We start from the raw sequence: 23463 nt of genomic DNA, 5'->3' as shown, positions 1-23463 counted from the left end.
GTCCCCTCTGTGGGACGATTAAAGGTATTCTGATTCTGGTCGTCCCTGCAGCCTGAACACCGTCTGCAGCCTGCAGGCCTCTTGGCACCCTCTGCCCGGCATAAAGAGACTCTCCTTCCTGTCTGGAGGACGGGCACATCACAGTGCAAAAACACACACTCAGGTTAGGATTTACAAGTACAATTAAAACAGGATAGACCTTTTTCTTCATTGTAACACAAATATGCTGGATTTTTACCTGGCACAGGATTTGTTGTGGTAGCAATATGTTGACAATATTGATGTATGAAAACCCAACATGTAAGCACTATATTGAAAGACTAGAAGTCTAAAAACCTCTTTCAGAAAGGTCAGCTTACAAACCCATCTTTTGGCCCTCATGTCAGGGAATATTGAGATGCAGGTGGAGGCAGCAGGTGGAGGCCGTTGGTGGAGGCTGCAGGTGGATTTGGTCGCTGTTAAAAGCTGAAACTGGAATAACAACTTTTTGACAGAGGCTGCAGTTACTGATATACTTAACCTTAAACAATAATACTTAATCTTAATGTTACTTAGACCATGAAAAGGAAACTTAACAAACGTGAAACTACCTAACTTAAACCTTTAAACTACAAAACTTAAACAACAAAACACATTTTCTTAGGGATTTTTTTTGCATTTACCATGAGAAAGGAGGAGAGCATGATCACATCTCCTTGTGACTGTTAATGCTCTCATGTTTCATGACTTCGATGCCACTTATTGTTTATTCATAAGCTGCACTCAACAGGTGTCAGACTCCTGGGCGTGAAGGTTAGAGTATAATGGAAAAGCACAAGAGCTAAACTTTGAGCTTTCCAATACAGGAGCAACAGACTGGCTCTGTGGTTCATGTTACCTGTTTGCACTACACGGTGAGTCCAAGAGTCACACACCAAGCAGGGGGTATGAGTTTATCTGTGATGAGGGGAGGGGGCCAGGCCACACCCAGCAGGGAGAACAAACAGGTACACAGGCGCTGCGCTGCTTCACTTGCTCCATCACTCTGACAACAAACTCACTAATGATCTCAACAACGTCCAGCACAGCGGAGATGGTTACACAGGGTAAACTTCAGATTGCTGTGGAGAATGTCGAAGGTAAATACTTTTTATGATCCATCAAAAAATAAGCCTTTGACTGTCATTAAATGAGGATTAAAAATGCCAGGGATAGCAAATTGTTTGAGGGACTCTTTATAGGAATCAAGGAACTCTAGGGATGCTCCTGTTTATCTGACAATCAGAGATTATACAATTATTTGGCACAAAAATAACTTAACTTGTTTATAAAGCATTTTGTTTATTACTTTATTTTGTTTTCAATTGTTTTAATTAAGTTATATTCCATGTCCCATTCTGATTCCAAGTCTTTGCTTGTATTAGTGTTTCTACATTCTTTCTTTTTGTTTGCGCACATTTAGTATCTACTGTTTTTTTTAACATTTCAATCAATTATTTATCAAGAAAAAAAAAAAATCAAGATACGTTAGATTATTAAAATAAGTGTTAGTTGCAGCCCTATACTGACTGAAAAATATACCCTCTGACTTTGAATGCTTCCTGTAATTTCCCTTCTGTAACCAAAGGAGAGAACTACACCACAGTGTAAGCATTATCGGGATGGTACATCAATAGTTCAGCAGCTTCCCCTGTGAGTCTGCTAGATGATAAGTAACATGACTTCCCCTCAGATATGAATTACATTGGTAGTGACAAATGAGAAGGGTGGATAGAAGGTAGTGGGTCCACATTTTTCTTTACCTGTACATCTCATTGCCTGACTGTGTGATGTTTTGTGTCACTTTGATAAAAGATGCTGTCCAACTGGATCATGTCACTATTTAATTTTGTGAAAAAAACAGCAACAATAAATGTAGTGGCCCCTCAATGTTGAATAAACAGGCTTGGAGTGTTTCCATACGGGTGAACCTTTAATTCAGATGAGTATGCAAGAGTAGCACCAACACCGTGAAAACTGAAAGGAAAATAACAAAGGCAATTTAGCCGGATACAAAATAGTCCTTAGACAAATGCGCTTTAGCACGCTAGCGTCACACATTGACAACGGCAATAGCAGGCAACAACAATTACATGAAATGAATCTCATTATTATTTACACAAACGTATGAAATGCATTTGTATGAAATAACACATTACATGAACTACATACCTCGCTCCGCGTATCAAGGGGTGCTAAAGGGGGGATCCAGGGAAGGCTGCCGCCATTAACTTAACTTAGACGTGAAGGAGCGCGCTGTTAAACAAACAAAGTGGTATAACAGTTCACAAAAAACACTTTAGGTACTAATTACAATTATATGTTCGGTCTCTGGCTCTACACATGTATCGTCTTACGTAACGTGCCTTCTTCTGTTTTTACGTGAACGAGTGTGGGCGCGTTGAGACTAGTCCATCCTGCGGACAACCCGATGTCAAAATAAAGGTCTCATGAGATAAAGCACAGAAAATAATAATCCAAATAAAACACTGCTAGTGGTCATTTACACTCCCACCACTCATGTTATGAAGAGTGAAGACATGGATCAACCTGACTGAACGGCTCACACTTGAGTCCTATGTCTGTATCACTGTTTCTAGAAATGTGCAGGTGAGTACTACGTAATAACTAAGAAAAGGTAGCCTATGTCATAAGGAGGGGATAAAGGTGTAGACAACTAGACTGATCACTCACTCTCGAGGAGCAGAACTAATTTCTGAATGGGCCTTTCTATAATCGAAGGTTTGGTAGGGCGATCTTGTTTCCCTGATGTCTTTTCTCCTACTAACACCTTAACGCGACGCACTAGTCCATCACTTTCCTTTGTGGTTTCAACCACTCGTCCCAGGTGCCACTGACTTCTAGGGGTGTCTTCCTTTATAATGACTAAGTCATCTACCTTAATGTTGCGCCGAGTCGTGTGCCACTTTCGCCGTGTGGAGATGTTCATGAGATATTCTTTCTTCCATCGGCTCCAGAACTGTTCGACGAGGTACTGGACTCTTCGCCACCTTTTAGTTGCATAGACATCCTCCTCAAATTTGCCAGGCGGTGGAAGGGCAATCTTGGACTTCATCAGTATGAGATGGTTCGGAGTTAATGGCTCGAGTGAGGTAGGATCATTCACCCCGTTTACAGTTAACGGACGGCTGTTCACAATGGCCATAGCTTCATAGAACAGAGTTCGAAGGGAAGAGTCGTCGAGTCTGCCTGGGTATTGATGGAGTGTGGCATTTAGGACATTACGAACGGTCCGAATCTGGCGCTCCCAGACGCCGCCAGCGTGACTTGCTGAGGGAGCATTGAAGATGAACTCACATTGCTTTTCTGCGAGGAAGCTCTCGGTCGTTTTGGTGTCACATTGCTTCAGTGCCTTTTCAAACTCATTTCTAGCTCCCACGAAATTGGTTCCTTGATCGCAATGGAGTTGACGAACGGCTCCTCTGAGACTGATGAAGCATCTTAAGGCATTGATAAATGCATCTGTGGATAAGTCCTCAAGCATCTCGATGTGTACAGCTCGAGAGGCGAGGCAGGTGAAGATTAAGCCATACCGCTTTTGCTCTTTGCGGGCTTTCTTGGTGATGAATGGGCCGAAGCAATCGATGCCGCAGTATGTGAAGGGAGCAGAGACTTCTATGCGCTCTTTAGGAAGCTCAGCCATGCGTTGTTCTTCTGCTGGCCGACTGCGTGTTCTGCACTTCACACATCTGTGTATCAGTTTAGCAACTGATTTACTTCCACCAATGACCCAAAACCCATTGGCTCTAAGTTCTGTTAGAGTTTGATTCGTCCTTGGTGACAGATATTCTCGTGGCAGTGGGTCAAGATCAGCTTGGTAATATGTCCTTCTTTGGGTAGAATCAAGGGGTGTTTGACTTCTAGGCTTAGGGATGACCGATCCAGTCTCCCGCCGACACAAAGTGCACCTCCTTCTAAGATGGGATCCAAGAGAAACAGAGGGCTAGAGTTTTGAAGACTTCCTCCCTTTTGAAGTGTCTTCATCTCTTGGGAGAACGCTTCTTCTTGTGCAAGCCTCATCACTGATTCGGCAGCTCTCTCGCGTTCTTCCACGCTCACAGGTTTGCCGGAATGGGTTCGCTTTGAATTCAGCCTCTTGATTCTTGCAATGACTTTCAGGAGTTTTGACCAGGAGGAGAATCGATTCAGACGGGTAAGAATGTTTGGTTGGGAAGGTTCAACTTTGGTTGCAAACACCTGCGTTGACTTGACCTCAGGATTACCGACGAGCAACTCTGGAGTGAGGTGAGACTCTGAATGTATTTCTTGTTCCCACAGGATTTTGGGTCCTGGTAGCCAGTTCGTTGAGGAGATGTCTGCTGCATTGAGACCTCTCGACGCGTGGTCAGCAGGGTTTTCTGTTGTGTCTATGCAGTGCCACTGGCTGGGGTTGGTGTGTTCTCTGATCATTTGCACACGATTGGCAACGAAGACATGAAATCTTCTTGCTTCATTGTTGATGTAAGCCAGGACAGCTTGGGAGTCAGTCCAGAAAAACTCTCCATGGATCGGCATTTCGAGCTCGTTTCTCAGCATGACACTTGATCTTGCAGCGACCACCGCAGCTGAAAGTTCCAATCTTGGAATGCTTGTGAGTTTTGTAGGTGCAACTCTAGCCTTTGCCATCACGAGACTGCAGTGAACTTTACCATCTTCGTTCTTGCTTCTCAGATAGGAGCACGAGCCATATCCTATATTGCTGGCATCCGAGAAGTGGTGAAGTTCCCTTGTGACAGTTTTGCAGAAGCCTTGTGGTTGGTAGCATCTCGGTATTGAGACTTCCTTCAGCCTTTGTAGGCGCTCTTCCATTTCTCCCACCGTGGGCTTAAGTCTTTGGGGAGTGGGTCATCCCATCCGATGCCTCGACGGCATAGCTCCTGAAGGATGCACTTTCCAGTTAGGATAAACGGAGCCACAAGTCGACTGGATCGTACAAAGAAGCAATAACTGATAGGGTGCCGCGACGTGTGGAGGGCTTGGTCTGTAGGTTCACGTTGAAGCTGAAGGTGTCATGTTCGAGGGACCATTGGATACCGAGAGCACGTTCCGCTGGAGCTGCATTTAGGTCGAGATTGAGGGGTTCAGATGTGACTGCTCTCTCATTTGGGTCCACAGAGTCCAGAACTGACCTTTCGTTTGAGTTGAACTTGTGTAGACGCAGACCTCCTCTCTTGCACAACTCTCGTGTTTCAACAATCAGCTCCTTTGCTTCTTCTACGGAGGGGACGCTGATGAGTCCATCATCCACGTAGAAGTTCCTTTCGACAAAGGCTGACGCTGATGGGTACTCTTCTTTATGTTGGCGTACCAAATACTTCAGACCGAAGTCGGCACATCCGGGTGACGAAGCCGCGCCGAATAGGTGGACAGCCATTTGATACTCTTGAGGCTCTGCTTCGAGGTCTCCATCCTCCCACCAGAGAAACCGTAAGTAGTTCCGCAGTTCAGGAGAAACATAAAACTGATGGAACATTTTCTCGATGTCGCATATGATGGCTACGGCTTCTTTCCTGAAACGACAGAGCACTCCAAGGAGGGAGTTGATCAGGTCCGGACCTGTTAGCAGCGTATCGTTTAGTGAGAGACCACGGAACTTCGCTGAACAGTCAAAGACGACTCTTAGCTTCTCTGGCTTCTTGGGGTGGAATACCCCATGGTGTGGTATGTACCACGTAGTCAGCTCTCCTATCGCAGGAGAGGCTGGCTCTGCGTCGCCTTTCTTTATCATATCCTTCATGAAGGCCTTGTACTGTTCTTTATACTGCTCGTTATTCTTCAATCTTTTCTTTAGGTGCTGCAGTCGAACTGTAGCCAGCTTCTTGTTGTTTGGCAGCAGAGGAGGCTCTGTGCTCTGGAAAGGGAGGGGCATTTTATAGTGTCCATCTTCCTTTTGAGTTATGTGGTCACTCAGGAACTGAATGAAGCGAAAGTCGTCTTGTGACACATACTTGTCTTTGTCTGCATACTTCCTTTCATTAAAGTCTGATTCCAAGACCTTCAGCACATCAGTGGTTGATGGCGCTGGTATATCTTTCACTGTCACTCGATGGATGTATCTCTGGTTTCCCTGGCGATCCAGATGTGGGTTGGATGAGCCTACGATGCTCCAGCCGAGTTCCGTTCTCTGGGCGAATGGATCATTTTCACCTCCTGTGACGACTTCCAGGGGGGCTAACGCCAGCGGGCAGTCACTTCCGATTAACAGTCCCACTTCACAGTCCATCAGCAGTGGAAGTTTGTTTGCTAGATGCTTTAGATGAGGCCACTGCAGCGCTGTTTTAGAAGTTGGGATGTAGGACTTGTCGACCGGGATGAAGTCACGAGTGTAGGCTTGGCGTAGCTGAATCTGTTTTTCAGACTCTAGTCCTCGAACTTGTAGGCCGTGGACACTTTTAATTGCTATGGGTGTGTCAACAGCTGTCATGGTGCTCAGTTTGAGCTGTACTGGTTTAGTCTCTACGTTCAGCTCTTCGTTGTGCGTTTCATCCTTGCAGATAGGACAAGGTGGCCTTGACTTGGTGCTCAATGCTTTCTCGACCCTTTCCGTGGGATTGTTCCCTTTAGTGTTCGTGTGAAGTGCTCTAGCTCTCTTGGGCTGCCTGTCGTCTGTGGCCTGGATCAGAAGTGGAGAGGTGACAGGGTTACAGGCTATCCGAGCTTCCTTTTGGATGAACCTTGTGAAACAGGAGAAGCTTGGGTAATCCCCAGATTCGTCTAACCTTTCACAGACGACTCTGCTCCATCTTCGTGTGATCCAGTCCGGTAATTTCTTCAGCAGCTTGTGGTTCTCTTCACAGTCGTCCAAGATGGCCAATCCTTTCACATGAGGCATTGCCTCCACGCATCCTCTCAGGAAGTCAGCAAACTCTCGAAGTGCAGCAGGATCACAGGTACCAACTTTGGGCCATTTCATGAGCTTGTCTCTAAAGGCCCTTTGCACAATGAAGGGGTTTCCGTACCTCTCTTCCAGGACCTTTAAAGCCCCCTGATATGCTTCTTCTGAGTTTCTGTAGAAGAATCCCTTTACAGCTTTACGTGCGTCTCCGCTCAAGTAGTTTTTCAAATAGAACATTTTCTCATGAGCTGGGAGAGGCTGGCGGTCTATGAGGGACATGAAGGACATCTTCCAGTCTACATATTTCAGGGCTTCGCCAGAGAACTTTGGTGGCTCCGGAGCAGGCAGGCGATTCATACTGAGTGAGGTAAGGATTGCTTGGGTAAGGCCATCTTTCTCAGGAGATGCTAGTGCAGTGGCGTGTGCTTGTGGATGCTGGTAGGCTTTCGCCGTTGGATTAAGCTGGCTCTTGAATTCAGCTGTGAGATCAGTCTCTTTTAGCCAGTCTCTGGAGTCACGTTCAAGGCTCTCGTATGCGTTTACTCTCGCCTCTGCTATTCTTACTTCTGACTCTGCTTGAATTTGCTGTAGCCTTTTCCTTTCCTGCCGCATGTTAGCCTCTATCCTTTTAAGAGCTACTTGCCTTTCTTCTTCTAACCTTTTAAGCACTAGCTGCTTCTCTTCTTCTAACTTGCTAAGAACTTCTTCTTGAGCTTGTATTTGGTGCACTGCTTTGACCTTTTCTTGTTGAGCTGCGAGTTCTGCTCCCGCATCTACATGTTTGCTTGAGCCCTTTGAGTGGGTTGAATTTTCTGCTAGAGAGAGTACAGTATCTGTGTTTGTGTGTCCGAAGATAGACCCATACTCGTCCCTATTAAGTGACATCCTCACTCGTACTTTCTCAAGTTCGCTATTGAAGACCTCTTCTACAGTCTCTAGTCGTTTCTCTACTATTTCGATGATCTCTGTAGTGATTGCTATACAAGCATCCATTTTTGGTACTATGTCTGGAGTGGCATTGTGGTTGCGTTGAATGGGCTCATAACATTCACTTACTGCATTGTGTCGAATTTGGATATCTTCTCTGATTTTATTCAGTTCATCTTGAGAACAGAATGATTTGAGTGCGGTCCTAACTTTCCCTGCCATCTCTTTCCAGGAGCCATAAGCTCTCATAAATGCTTTCTTGTGTCTAATGGCTTCCTGTTCGTGCATCTCTAATCCCTTTTCTGTAAATGTTCTTTCACGTGAACTAGACCTGACTGGATGTAGGTCATCTGTTTGTGAATGTGTGCTATCTACTTCTTCTCCATTAAGTGACATTTTAGTTGAAGTTGTGCTGCTGTTTGGTTGTACTGAACTATAGCTTAACAACTCAGCAAAGGCTTGATATCAAACATGCACTGGGCGATTATCATCAACAAAATGTAGGCTAGCACACAAACAGCTTACCAATGAATGCTAACACATACAGATTTACCTATAAACTATTTTACATTAACAGGTTCAATAGTCCTTTTTTAAAAATGTTATTATATTTTAAATGAAAATACCCTTCTGTATATTTAAAGCTACCTTGTAAACATGTACAGTATATTTTTATATAAAGGTGACTTCAATCCATTACATGAATATCACTGTTCGCAATCAAAAGAGTCCCCTTGCCTTTTGTGCGGCAGTCGGCATGAACGAAGTAGACTGATCTTGCCTGGGTGCCGGCTGAAGTGCGGGCGTCCGAACAGAAGGTGGCAGTCATGCATCACAGAATGGCGTCGAGCTGATCCTCACTCCACGTCGAGCGACGAGTTTTCACTGTAGCGGCCCCTCAATGTTGAATAAACAGGCTTGGAGTGTTTCAATACGGGTGAACCTTTAATTCAGATGAGTGTGCATAGCACCAACACCGTGAAAACTGAAAGGAAAATAACAAAGGCAATTTAGCCGGATACAAAATAGTCCTTAGACAAATGCGCTTTAGCACGCTAGCGTCACACATTGACAACGGCAATAGCAGGCAACAACAATTACATGAACTGAATCTCATTATTATTTACACAAACGTATGAAATGCATTTGTATGAAATAACACATTACATGAACTACATACCTCGCTCCGCGTATCAAGGGGTGCTAAAGGGGGGATCCAGGGAAGGCTGCCGCCATTAACTTAACTTAGACGTGAATGAGCGCGCTAGCGACTCTACGAACTACTCAAAGTACCACTGTCAAACAAATCAAGCACCGACTCAAAAGGGGTGACCAGGAATGCTGTTAAACAAACAAAGTGGTATAACAGTTCACAAAAAACACTTTAGGTACTAATTACAATTATATGTTCGGTCTCTGGCTCTACTCATGTATCGACTTACGTAACGTGCCTTCTTCTGTTTTTACGTGAACGAGCGTGGGCGCGTTGAGACTAGTCCATCCTGCGGACAACCCGATGTCAAAATAAAGGTCTCATGAGATAAAGCACAGAAAATAATAATCCAAATAAAACACTGCTAGTGGTCATTTACAATAAATGTGGAACAGACGTGCCATGACAACTATGCAAAACAATCCCTCTCATGCTTTTTTCTCTCGGTACAGATAAACACTCAGGAGGTCTGGGATGTTTCGGCTGGCTGTTGGTCCTCATATCCCTTCTTTTTGTAACAGCAACCTTCCCGATTACATTGTTCATGTGTGTTAAGGTACAGCATATTCTTAGTAATGTACTCAGTAAGATTACCCCTGTTCTAGAATGTATTTATGACAATCAAAAAAGTTCTAATCTATTAAGTGAAGCATTAAGAACATTAAGAACTTAAAGTATAAAATGTAATTATTTAAATGATAATGGGGGATGCACATGTGACATAACCAGGATCACTTAATCATTATATGTCTCTATGTTTTAACAGCTTAGTAACTCTTTAAAGCCACTATGTGGAGGCTTTTTTTTTTGTTAGATCAGCATAGTTCAAAATTACTATATATAATGAAATATTTACTAGAATAGCTTATGTTGTTTAGGTATATTATACTGATATAAATCCTACCAATATGCCAACAGTTTTGTTTTTGTTTTTTTCTCTCTATATGGATGGCTGTGTTCCTAACGTCCAGATAGTGAAGGAGTACGAGCGAGCCGTCATTTTCAGACTCGGCCGGATCACAGACAGGAAACCTAAAGGGCCAGGTTTGTCCCTCCATGTACATGAATATACAATATTCTGTATGGGCAAAATGTCCTTAAACTTGCTTGGTTCCAAAATACTTTATTTTCAATCTTTACGAACTAAGCATGGTCTTTATTCTTTCCCAGGACTTTTTTTCGTTCTGCCTTGTACTGATACTTTTGTGAAGGTCGATCTGAGAACTGTGTCTTTTGACATCCCCCCACAAGAGGTTCGTTTTTTTGCATGTGTTCCATTCATGACCAAATATGCAAATATCAGTGTGATCAGCTTAGACGCCTCATCATAACTGCGGCTTTGTACCTCTCAGATCCTAACCAGAGACTCAGTGACCGTGTCCGTGGACGGCGTGGTGTACTTCCGGATACACTGCCCCATCTCCTCTGTGGCCAATGTGAGCAACGCGCACTCATCCACACGGCTGCTTGCTCAGACCACTCTGAGGAATGTACTTGGGACCAAAAACCTGGCAGAACTGTTATCTGACAGAGAGGGCATATCACACAGTATGCAGGTGAGAAGTGGGGATTTTACATAGCAGCATGAAAGCAATGGTTGAAAAAAAGGAAAATAGTCATTTACGTTCTGTTGACCCCTACATTAGTTAAAAAAGACGAACTTGTGGGCCATTTCAATTATACATAAAAAAGGTAATTGTATAATATGCCATTATTAAAATCATAAGAATTAATTGAAGTCACAGAATAGAATGTCATTAAGATATTTTAAAAAAATGCGCAGTGGCATAACGTAGGCCCTATGTCGTGAAATATATATTTAAAAACTGACTTTATAGTTGCTCATAAAAAAGTCATAAAAAGGTTACAACTTGTCTTAAAAAATCATAAAGTCATGTCATAAAACAGTACTAGAAAAAAATAATAAAATACAAATATTTAGAACAATAATATGTTATTATTTTTACTATTAATTGTTTAATAAAACATAACTAATTACTGGAGTTACAATGTTTAGCAACGTGGGTGAAGTGTTATTCTATATTCCCCTGCAGGAATCCTTGGATGATGCCACTGACCTGTGGGGCATTAAGGTGGAGCGAGTGGAGATCAAGGATGTGAAGCTGCCTCAGCAGCTGCAGAGAGCCATGGCAGCAGAGGCAGAAGCCAGTCGGGAGGCCAGGGCGAAGGTCAACAGACGGAAGATTTATTTTCTAATTTTCCTCTAACCGTGCAATAGGAAAAATGTTGATAGCACACATTTGTAGAACTAATCTTTGTCTGTCTGTGTTTCAGATCATTTCTGCAGAGGGAGAGATGAACGCTTCAAGGGCTCTGAAAGAAGCCTCCCTGATAATTGCTGAGTCACCCTCTGGTCTCCAGCTGCGATACCTGCAGACCCTCAACTCCATCGCAGCAGAGAGGAACTCCACCATCATCTTCCCTGTGCCCATAGATCTATTGCAGAACTTCATGAAGAAGTAGTAATTATACCATTGCTTCAAAGTTATTTTTACTGTTATAAGCTTTAGTTGTATCTCTTTCAGATACTGTTATTACTTCGTATTGAAATGTTCCCTTTAAGATTGGCAAAATATAGCAAAGAATAATTTTACAATCAAAGATGTATCCACACCAAATCACTTTTGAAGAAATTATGTTCTTATCGTGATTTAATACTTAAATACAAAGTGCAACATATACAGTTTAGACATACATTTTTCATACTAACCACAATATTTTAACCAGCTAAGCTACAGTTGCAGTTCTGAATGAGGTCAAATAAATAAATAAAACAGATGCACAATAAAAGTAAAACAATGCACAACAACCTTATAAAGACATGCTTTTTCATTTTAACCGTAAACAATCAACAGAAGTATCGACATCCACGTGAAACACCTACTTCTCTGATATTGGATGTAAACTGTAAACAAAACCTCTTATTTAGTGTCAAAAAAACATTCAGTAAATGAGTAAAAGGTCATGTCCACAGGACACATAGGCGATCAGTGCAATCGAAGAACCTGATGGAGAGAAATGCCACCCTACAGAACACAGTAAAGGTAAATATATCTGCCTTCCTGTCCAAACACCTGCAAACATATCACTGCTGGAGCATAATTCCACATGTTATGTGCCTAGGGGATCTGTTTTTGAATTATATTATAATATTAAAGCAACATTTATTCAATGTATTTGTATATATTTGCTGCCCGCACTTTGCTCTTTAACATATTTATACATATTCTGTACATCCAAATCATATTTAATGTATATCCTGAAAAACAGACATTTGAGCTGGGTGATTATGTAAACATGAGCAAAAATAAAAAAGGGATTAATACTAAAAGAAAAAGATATGGCATGGTTTCTTCCTTTTGCTGACTAATTATTCTCCACAATACCTGAGATTACAATCTAAAATAATAAATGAGGTAATCACTTGAAGATTTACAGGATTTTTCTTAGTAATTCAGATACATTTTTTCCCTACATACAAATGGTTTTTACCTTTCAATAGGACTTTTTACCAAATTTTGGAGCTTTAAAAAGAGAAATATTGTATAAATTAGATTGTTACCAACAGAAATACAGTATTTGTTTGCAAAAAAAAGTGTGCAGCAACAGATACAGCAACAATTCAAAAGCAATGATAATGTACACTTAAAGAAAGAGAAAGTAAAATAACATTATGAATACAACATAATGAACATATTGATATAACTTCAGCCACAGGACAGCCACAATACACGGTGGACTGCTGTGCTTAATGATTTCCTCTTTGGTGGTTTCTACAGGTCCTGCATGTGTGTAGGAAATCATTATATAAGGGGCAATAGCTCACATTAAAAACAAATTGTATAACACCATGATATATTTTCTGTCTTCATTTGATTAAATCCTGGTCAGTTTAATTACTCTTCACACTTCCTGCCATATTGTCACACTCACATATTGTAAACTTAAAATAAAATGCATAACTGGAAGACAGAACATGCTTCAGAGAGAGCAATACATTTACACGTTTCTACAAACTTATAGTCAATAGCTATACTGTGTTGGCAGTTCAATGGATTTATGAGTTGTAATCATACATTTCAGGGTCATCACTGATATCCAGTTGCTAGGAGAGATGATTTAGGTTGGATGGGTAGTCATTCATACACTCCTGATACATGAAATATTTCAGAATGAAAATGTTAACATACCCCAGAGAAAAGTCCACACTTTGAGAGTAACCAGTTAGTTTTGTGATTTTACTCAAAGTATTGCCTGTGCCTTGACCAGTTGCTGGTGGGAGAGAATGGACGGAGAAGGCGCTTCTTGTGTTTGTCGTTGCACTTGTGATGTTGGAAATGTCTTGTACATCCATCATCCTGAGCGCTGGATGAATAGGTGGTGATGTCGATGGGACGGAAAACATGGAAATGAGGCACGGGACTTTGATCCTGCTCTCTGAAGTCTAAAATGACACAAATCCCCTGCAGTCCCACAGCACGTCTGTTCAGTCATTTGGAATAGAGAAAGAGGGGGATATAGGATTCCCTTGCGATCATTAATACAATTCTTTATGTCAGAGTTTAAAAGTCCTGGGGGTTGACTTTAGAAATGCACCACGTGGGTGACCTTTAATGTCCGTCCATAAACATACTGGTCAATCCTTTAAACATTCAAGAAAGAGTTTTAAAAAATCTGGGTTTGCGATCCCAGAAACAAGAAAGCATTTGATACAAGAGCTTTCATGGAGAGGTGTCATTGATGGTAGGAGTGGGGGCGAGCCGGAGAGCCTGGTCCAGAGAGGGGGCGGTGGATGGGGGAGGCGCTGGGGGACATGCGAGGGCTTAGCTCGCCTGTCTGAAGACGCCACAGCAGCTCATCGTTTGTGCAACTCAGCCGCTTTTTCTCGTTGCTTTCCTTCTCCACGTTCACCTTCAGGTTGGCATTATCCTCTGAGAGTTGCCTGAGAAAGAAGAGCGGCAGGAAAATATAAATTACTAGCAAAGTATTTCTTTCAAATGCAGCAATCAGACAATTCAAACTGCAATGTCATTATTTTAACAGCTTAACATTTTGACAAGATGCTGATTTTTGGCAGCAGAATTAAAGATTTCAGCATCTACTTGTTTTAATTGTATTAATGTGCCATCTTAAGTCCACTTACATTCACTTCTACAGGTATGAGCTAAGATTTAAATGTTCACTGGCATGCTTATCTGACCTGGACACAGCTAGGTTCTTGTGTATTCTCTCCTTCAGGTCCTCATTCTGCTGCTGTAACACCTGTACTCTCTCCTCCAGGTACACATTCTTTTCAGCCTGCTCAAAAACACAGGAGAAAGATGCACCACATTAAATTCTTTAAATGATGTATGATATCATATTACAGGTAAAACAGGCTAAAATGACAATTGTGCGGCTTTACAATGGAGACATATTGTATCTACTGGGGTTTATAGTACACTTACAGGTTATATACAGTGGGGCAAAAAAGTATTTAGTCAGCCACCAATTGTGCAAGTTCTCCCATTTAAAAAGATGAGAGAGGCCTGTAATTTTCATCATAGGTACACTTCAACTATGAGAGACAGAATGAGAAAAAAAAATCCAGGAAATCACATTGTAGGATTTTTAATGAATTAATTGTTCAATTCCTCGGTAAAATAAGTATTTGGTCACCTACAAACAAGCAAGATTTCTGGCTCTCACAGACCTGTAACTTCTTCTTTAAGAGGCTCCTCTGTCCTCCACTCGTTACCTGTATTAATGGCACCTTTTTGAACTCGTTATCAGTATAAAAGACACCTGTCCACAACCTCAAACAGTCATACTCCAAACTCCACTATGGCCAAGACCAAAGAGCTGTCAAAGGAGACCAGAGACAAAATTGTAGACCTGCACCAGGCTGGGAAAACTGAATCTGCAATAGGTAAGCAGCTTGGTGTGAAGAAATCAACTGTGGGAGCAATTATTAGAAAATGGAAGACATACAAGACCACTGCTAATCTCCCTCGATCTGGGGCTCCACGCAAGATCTCACCCCGTGGGGTCAAAATGATCACAAGAACGGTGAGCAAAAATCCCACAACCACACGGGGGGACCTAGTGAATGACCTGCAGAGAGCTGGGACCAAAGTAACAGAGGCTACCATCAGTAACACACTACGCCGCCAGGGACTTACATCCTGCAGTTCCAGACGTGTCCCCCTGCTTAAGCCAGTACATGTCCAGGCCCGTCTGAAGTTTGCTAGAGGGCATTTGGATGATCCAGAAGAGGGTTGGGAGAATGTCATATGGTCAGATGAAACCAAAATAGAACTTTTTGGTAAAAACTCAACTCGTCGTGTTTGGAGGAGAAAGAATGCAGAGTTGCATCCAAAGAACACCATACCTACTGTGAAGCATGGGGGTGGAAACATCATGCTTTGGGGCTGTTTTTCTGCAAAGGGACCAGGACGACTGATCCGTGTAAAGGAAAGAATGAATGGGGTCATGTATCGTGAGATTTTGAGTGAAAACCTCCTTCCATCAGCAAGGGCACTGAAGATGAAGCGTGGCTGGGTCTTTCAGCATGACAATGATCCCAAACACACCGCCAGGGCAACGAAGGAGTGGCTTCGTAAGAAGCATTTCAGGGTCCTGGAGTGGCCTAGCCAGTCTCCAGATCTCAACCCCATTGAAAATCTTTGGAGGGAGTTGAAAGTCCGTGTTGCCCAGCGACAGCCCCAAAACATCACTGCTTTAGAGGAGATCTGCATGGAGCAATGGGCCAAAATACCAGCAACAGTGTGTGAAAACCTTGTGAAGACTTACAGAAAACGTTTGACCTCTGTCATTGCCAACAAAGGGTATATAACAAAGTATTGAGATGAACTTTTGTTATTGACCAAATACTTATTTTCCACAATCATTTGAAAATTAATTCATTAAAAATCAGACAATGTGATTTTCTGGATTTTTTTTTCTCATTTTGTCTCTCATAGTTGAGGTATACCTATGATAAAAATTACAGGCCTCTCTCATCTTTTTTAATGGGAGAACTTGCACAATTGGTGGCTGACTAAATACTTTTTTGCCCCACTGTATTGTATTGTAAAACAAATATTTTATAAAGTTTGCAATAAAATAAGTGAAAGCAAAGTACGTCATAAAATATTTTATAAAATGTTGTCATTAAAAGTCATGGTATACCATCTTTGTATCATGTTTGTGTCATAGTATAGTATGTCATACAAAAAAAATTATTAATGAATAGCAGGGTACATCATGAAAATGTTTGATATCTTTATCTTACACAACAATCTATGTGTAATTTTAAATTGCAGCTAAATCAAACAGAAGCTAGACATCGAATTTGAAGCCTACTATTTTCTCCAGTTCTGAGATCTTTTGTTCCTGTTGATGAATTTGTTGATTCTTCATCTCCAGCACCTCTTTCAGACTCTTCAGGTCCTCATCAATGTGTTTGTACGGTGCCAACGCATCCTGGCAACAGCAGACAACATGAGTGAAAAAAAACACACAAGTCTTTAAAACCACTTCACAAAACCAGCAGATATTATCCAGTTAATTTGTCATGCAGCGGTTACCACTATCTGCTCATCAGTGCTCTTGCGTAGAGCCTCTTCAAAGCGCTTGGCTCGATCTCTTAGACTGCGATTCTGAAACGTCAGCGTGTCCACCTGATCCTGGTGACAAGACACATATTAAAATGTTAGTTACTGTCACCAACTACAAATGTAAGATAATGTATTCTCCCCATGTTTAATATCATTTGTGAGGACTGTTTACCTGCAGTGACAGTCTGATCTTTTGAAAGTCTTCTTCTAGAGATTTGGTCTGCTGTTCATGGGCCATCTTCAGATCTGATTTAAGTAAAACATATTATATTATTTCTTTTAAGTGTGATTCAGTAGAGGAGATCACAGGGTAAAACGTGGCGCTTACTCTTCACGGTCCTGGCATGCTCCTCCTGCAGAGTGGCCAGAGTGTCGTTGTGAGCCGTCTCCATCTCCATCAAGGAAGACTCATGGTCCTCACTCATCTCCTCAATCTAGAGAGACACATGAGAAATGATCTTTTTCTGTAAAATAGGTTTTCACTTTATATTTGGACACAAGTGTCCATCTTATATCCAGTCTTTATCTAAGCACACACACCTGCTCTCGCTGTTTTTTCCGCAGCTCCTGGAGCTCGGTTCTCTGTTGGGCCTGCAGGCTCTTGGCCTCGGCCTGGTGCTGCGCCTTCAGCCGCTCCTCCAGCACTCCCAGCTCCTTCTGCTGCTGAGCCCGCAATCCCTGCAGCTCAGATTTGAAGCGCCGCTCCAGTTTCTCCTTCTCCTGCTGCAGTTGCTCCCAGTGTGCAACACTGAAAGCTGGAAAAAACAGATAACAGATCAGTTGGTTTCACCGGGTCCAAGTTCGGGTCTTTACAGGTGACATGTTCATAAAATAGTTTGGAGTTGTAAAATTGGCAAAGTATTTATTTAGTATATGTTGGAAATTTTTCCAACTTCTTTCTCTTTATGCCAATTATTTGAAAAATATTGGTGAAAAAAAAAACATCAATTAAAAATCCTGTAGTATTCACAGTTTGTTCAAAAGTTCAATATGAAACAATTATAACAGGGCAGGACAGTGTCTGCTTTATGGAGTTATGGTCAGCCAAATCCAGACCATTCCCTGTGTGAGTATACTGTATCATACGTCATGCAGAGAGCAGTGAGTGACTCACCGCTTTGCTCCTCCCTGCGGTGCCATATCTGTCATGCTGTATCCCACTTACCCACTTCATCCCTGATTCTGGCGAGCTCCAGGGACAGTTCCCTCTCCTTCACAACGGCACTCTCACTCTGAAACGGAAACACATAAAGTATTGAACATCTCAGAAATGTACAAATAAATGTACACACACCTACAGTGACACTGCAAGCCTGAAAGCTTAACATTGATGTAACATTATTAATAAGAATGTTTTGGTTCATTATAATTAGTTACCAGGGGAAAAATCTCCTGGGTTGGAACCCAGGAACTCTAAGGGAATACGGCATTTTGAAATCAAAATGTAAGCAGGAACATGTGCATTAGGAGTAAAGGTCATACAGTATACAGCTGCAGTGTACTGTACTTTTGATAATATTTTGATGAAAAAATAATATGCTGCCTTGTGCTCGCAGATCATAGTTGAGCAAGACACATGAGGAATGATAGCAACATGGTTTATATTATTCATGTTTATAATGAGACATGCAAATGACAGTACTTTCTCTGCAACACCACAATCTGATCAGTGTTAAGAGTCTCATAATTAAAGGTAAGTGAGGATTGTTAAAAGTGGGGTTGTTTCTTTTCCATAGTAAGTATATTACGTATTTACAGTACATGACAGTTGGCATACCCCCAGTTAGAAGAAGCAGACAGGAGGAGCAGGGAAGCAATGCACTACTGTGGAGCCATAAGAAAGAAAGCCCTAACCAGCCAGAACACAGTTTGTTGATCTACCGCTGCCACAATTGGGTATTTTCTTTGCGTTATTCTCATTCTGGTGTTTTAAGGAATTACTTCAGATTCACCAATGTCACAAAATAACAAACACAAACTGATTGATGCATCGTTGACGTTCAGTGTTCTTTGAAGGAATATTGCTATTTTGCATCAGGTCTTCTGTTCCCAGGCAGATAGGACTTCCAAATGAAACTATTCTAAATATAGATTATTATACTTAAACATTTTTTTAAGTGGGCCTGTTCGTATGACACCTTTAAGTTTTGCTGCTGCCTCCATCCACAGCAGTATATGGTTTTGAACCCCTACTGTGGTTGGTTTCTCCAAACTGTGGGCGTGCCACTTGTCATTTTCTGGTAATACACTGGCTGAAAAAGTACATCATACAACCCAACTTGAAAACATGCAAACTATTCCTCTATGCTTACATTAAATGCTTTATGGTGTACACTGGGGATTCATACTATGTGACACACTCAGAGCACCTATTGCTCACAGAGGAAGACACACCATACACTCAATAGCTATTGATCCAAACTCTAAATACGCAGTGAGATAGTAATGCACACTGTTGCTCAGAGACAGATCAGAGATCAAAAAGCAGTGCTTATGAGAAACAAAGAAAGAGACACAGAGAGCAGAGGGTGAAATATGTATGATAGAGTACACAGTATGTCTCTGCAGTAATGATGTCATCCTTTAAGAGGTTTTACTTGGAGTATACAATCATCAGGGAGAAAATGCCATGAGCTCATGAGGGATGAAGGATGGTCAGTTGCTTTTTTCCATTTAATACTCCTCAGCTCCACCTCTGCTCCTACCCATCATTCCCTCTGGCTGCAACGCCCCTCCTATTAAGTTCTCCAGGGAGTTGTGTGACATGAATCCTAATTCTCCTATCTGATATTCAGCCCTCAAAGAGGTACCTTAATAAATGTTCAGGGCTGCAACTGATTATTCCATTATCGATGACATTGTTGATTATTTTGGTGGTTCCTGATCAAATGTTAGGTTAGCTAAAGTCCTACAGTAGCTTATGTTTCCTTGATTCCTCACAGATTATAAAATGGCTTATCAAATAAAGATTTTTATCTTTTTGTGTCTATTGACTAGACATTTGAGCTGTGTCCCTTTCTGGAAAACAATAAACATGGCTTTTTATTGTAACTTTTGTGCTCATTTTCCATGAGATACTGTAATGAGTTAAGTGCCTTCTCCAAGATCTGCCCCTACACATCTATCCAGTTTCAGTGTAACATAAAAAAAAACCTCCCAAGGAGCAGCTGCTTTTTTGTTTGGATTTGAATGTTGTCAGGCTCTGGTAAGCAAACAGGAAGCTGAAAACGTAAAATGTGATTTCTTGTAGATTATACATTCAGCAACATCAGGTAAACATGTCACTTAGACATCCTGAGGAAGAGCACCCCTATGCATTCAATAACATGTGATCACCCAGATTACTCCATCACATAGAGTTAGGACACAATGTACACAGCAACATAGAAAACAAGTGTAAGGTTATAGCAGAGCATTATTAACATGTTATGTAATGCCTCAAACTCTGAGAGAAAAGATAGATTGACAGTGCAACAGACAAGCCTGCTTTGACTCAGCATAATCATGCACAGCTTTACACTTTGTTCTCCTGCTCTGTCTCCAGGAAACAACTGAATGTAACGCTCACATAGACAGAAGCACTCAGACCCCCCCCCACTCACTAAACACACATGCGCACAACCACACATATAGAAAAGGAATCCATCGGTGCTAGCCTGCTGCCTGCAGAAGATGTACTGTCTTTACCGTTCGGTCCAGGAAGCACAGAGGGAGGATATGGAGCCTACAGCAGCAATGGCCCATTCTATGCTAGCAGACAGCAGCATCCCTGAGCCCACTGAGGAGGCAGCAGTGGCAGATGTGAGTGCCAGAAAGATACAGAAAGAGAGACAGAGGGGGAGGTAACCAGGCAAGGGAAGGAGAGGGGAGGAGAGAAGGGAAGACCGAAGCCTCACCTTGTGTCCTGGTTTGCGACCGGCGTTTATCCCTGCTGGAACAAAGACTGCCAGCCCTGCCCAGATCTGCCTGCCTGCCCTCCCCTCAATCCCCCACCAACACGCCCAGTATTACATTTACTCGCATGGCAGCGAGCAACACACACACATGCACAGGCTTTTGCATCTTTGAGAAAAAACAAAACGATTGGAGCCGGAGAAGCAGGGGGAGGGAGATGATCAATAAGGGGCCAATTATCTGCTCTGTTACTCGGCGTTGGAGAACACAGCTACATGCAGACATTTTAATACATGCAGAAAATAAGCTTAATAAATATTGAATATTGATTGAGCAAATAGTAGCTTTGGATGTAAAGTTTCTTGCAACAACAAACACTCCCCATGTCTGGGCAATATATCAACACTATAATGATAGTGTGTTATGAGACCGTATGTCGGGATATCGTAGTGTCAAATATGTGTCTCTAAAAAGCTGCATTACTGTAAAGTGATGTAACACAATGAACTGTACATACTGTCCTAGCTGTTATATCATTTGCTTTTAACCACTAAGTCATTTAATCCACTCAATAACATTTTTTTTTTAGTATTTAGTATTTTGTGAAAGTAGCCCCCCCTACAATATTGTCACAGTATGGATATTTAAGTATGTGATATGTTGTGATATTTTGTTTTTCTCCATACTGCTTGTAAACATCTAAAAATCCAGAACAGAGACCAATAATGAACAACAGTGGTGCTGAAGGACAGGCTACAGGAAGACATTGAAAAACATTGTACAGGAACTTAAATTATCTAGTATTTATGGTCTATACATCTAAAAGATCACCCACACTGCCCTTTAATCATTATAAGGGATTGCAAATCCAATGATAGGAACATTTTAAAGGGCAACCCAGCTGTCTCCGACCTTAGAGTACTCTTCCCATTAGACAATCAGTCTCAGTCATAGCACCGCGAGGCACAGGCCGGCAGCTCTAATCTCATATATGATCTCCTAATGTTTAGCACAACCCATGGGTGGTGCTGGGAAATGGAGGCAGAGGACCAGGAAAGGGCAAGAAACAAGAGCTTCATCCATCTGCGAGACGCACAATACACACCAACAGCAGTGAATAACTTACACAACAGCAAAATACGTTTGAGACGTACCAATTGAGATATTTAAAACGAATAAGAAATGTGTTCATATTCCGTTCACTTGACCATCCAGCAGTTCTAGGACAGACCTGACATGAAAGGCCAACCTAGCTCTTTTGAATGCATGATAATTTGCACAATGAAAGTATGAAAAGCCATTATACATCAAACATAATTCCTTTTTTTTAAAACCGGAAAACACCATTTGCATTTCCCCACATCTTCCTCACACATTTTACTGACACATTCTGCTGCTTTGTAGGTATTATCAACGTATTCAAAGTGACAGGCTATGTGAACAAAGTAAAGCTGACAACAAAAGCCAGATGCTGCAGGTGTTATTGGTGCAAAGTGCTTTGTAGTTGCATTCTGAAGCTTACAGCAGCTTCCCCTTCCTAGTTTTTAACACTGGGCAGTATGTATTAGCCTGTAACATGCCTGCAACAGCAAGATTAACTGGGATGCAAACTTTTGATATGAGCAAAAGATGAAATATATATACAGGATTTTTTTTTTCCTTAAAAAGACCCTTTATGTTTTTCATGTTTAGCCTACTACCGAAATAAAGCATTCCATTATTCTTTAATCTAGATGCTAAAGTGAACCCCTATTACTGTTATTCCTTGTGGCATGAAAACCAACAAGCAAATTCACACCCATCATGATGAATGTGAAATGTATCTTGTCAAGTTATGCTTTTGTTCCACAAACTGCAAACAAGGGCTGGTTTGACCTTGACTATTAAAAAACAATTGATATTAAATATCTTTAAATCTCTCAAAAACTATCCCTTCTGAACATCCAGATTCAACTATGCCAAGGTAAATACAGTTTTCCATTCTATGGCACCTTTAAATAGATGTTAGAAGGAATGGGACTAGCTGTTTTCAATTCAGGATTGATTCTGATTCTTTAATCGGGCTCTCACAGTGAAGGCAAGACCAATATTGTATGCCTGTCAACCCCGCTGAGGTCACAGAGCACTGTAGGTAGTAGCCTACCTTGATGCAAAAATGCTGGGTAGTGATGCTGAAAACATCCAGGCACAGAGAGGCTTTCTTTAGCTGGGCCTGAAGGCTCTGCAGCTGCAGGTCCTGCTGCTCACAGCGCTCCCGCAGCTGCTGGATCAGAACCCGGTCCATCTCCTGGGCCCGGTCAGTCCGGACAGCGCTGTGAACTGCTGCTGTCCTACCCTGAACTAAAGAAACAGAGAGCAGGAGTACAAAAAAATTAATTGAGATATTTTCACTTATAATAGACTAGATGTGAAAAACAAGGACACTGCTATTATCAAGCATACCATATGAATTGTATTAGCAGTAATCAACCATTTCTTCTACCATTTTTGAACCAGCCAGTAGTGAACCAGAGTATAAATTACAAACATTACAATAAGTAATGTTCAGTATACGGCCTATTATTAGCTACTCTCACTCTTAGTGTTCTTGTTAAGTTGTATATCACTGTATACTGAAATATTGTGTTTTGTGTTGACTAATGACTTTCTTTGAAACAATATTCCTCCTCTTATTTTTGACCTTAAGTAAATAATAAATAGGCAAAAACAACATTAACATTGATCATTATCCAATAGCTATACTAAACAATTTGATTTACAATGCAGATATTATTAGCAGTTGATATATACTCTCGTAGTGTAGAAAGAAAGCACTGATTGGTTTAAGCCACAGTGGTTCATATCCTCCCACCTGGAGGAAAATGGTCTTTCTGTTACTCAAGTCATCTCACTGCTCCGACCAATGAGCCCTGTTCCTTATCACCCTTAACACCCAA

At 41.7% G+C, this 23463-nt stretch overlaps 2 protein-coding genes across 2 annotated transcripts in view; one reads left to right on the top strand and one right to left on the bottom strand.

The window, feature by feature from the left end:
- The first annotated feature begins 996 nt into the window (after positions 1–996).
- Positions 997–13217, top strand: stoml3a (stomatin (EPB72)-like 3a). The gene is made up of 7 exons (XM_063907516.1): positions 997–1118; positions 9467–9570; positions 9986–10058; positions 10185–10267; positions 10367–10570; positions 11069–11203; positions 11310–13217. Exons 1-7 carry the CDS (start codon positions 1043–1045, stop codon positions 11496–11498), a joined length of 864 nt encoding a protein of 287 aa, XP_063763586.1. The 5' UTR covers positions 997–1042; the 3' UTR covers positions 11499–13217.
- Positions 11654–23463, bottom strand: part of mtus2b (microtubule associated tumor suppressor candidate 2b) — a 26205-nt gene continuing 14395 nt past the window's right edge. Inside the window, exons 7-15 of the mRNA XM_063907514.1 lie at positions 22671–22867; positions 17799–17865; positions 17174–17388; positions 16962–17067; positions 16806–16879; positions 16604–16702; positions 16380–16499; positions 14236–14336; positions 11654–13977 (exon numbers count right to left, since the gene is read on the bottom strand). Coding sequence (XP_063763584.1) covers positions 13770–13977; positions 14236–14336; positions 16380–16499; positions 16604–16702; positions 16806–16879; positions 16962–17067; positions 17174–17388; positions 17799–17865; positions 22671–22867 — 1187 coding nt within the window. The 3' untranslated portion in view covers positions 11654–13769. The remainder of the gene's footprint in view (positions 13978–14235; positions 14337–16379; positions 16500–16603; positions 16703–16805; positions 16880–16961; positions 17068–17173; positions 17389–17798; positions 17866–22670; positions 22868–23463) is intronic.

Source organism: Eleginops maclovinus, chromosome 18 (genome assembly GCF_036324505.1).
Source record: "Eleginops maclovinus isolate JMC-PN-2008 ecotype Puerto Natales chromosome 18, JC_Emac_rtc_rv5, whole genome shotgun sequence".
Lineage (NCBI taxonomy): Eukaryota > Metazoa > Chordata > Actinopteri > Perciformes > Eleginopidae > Eleginops > Eleginops maclovinus.
This window is presented reverse-complemented; position numbering and strand designations above follow the sequence as displayed.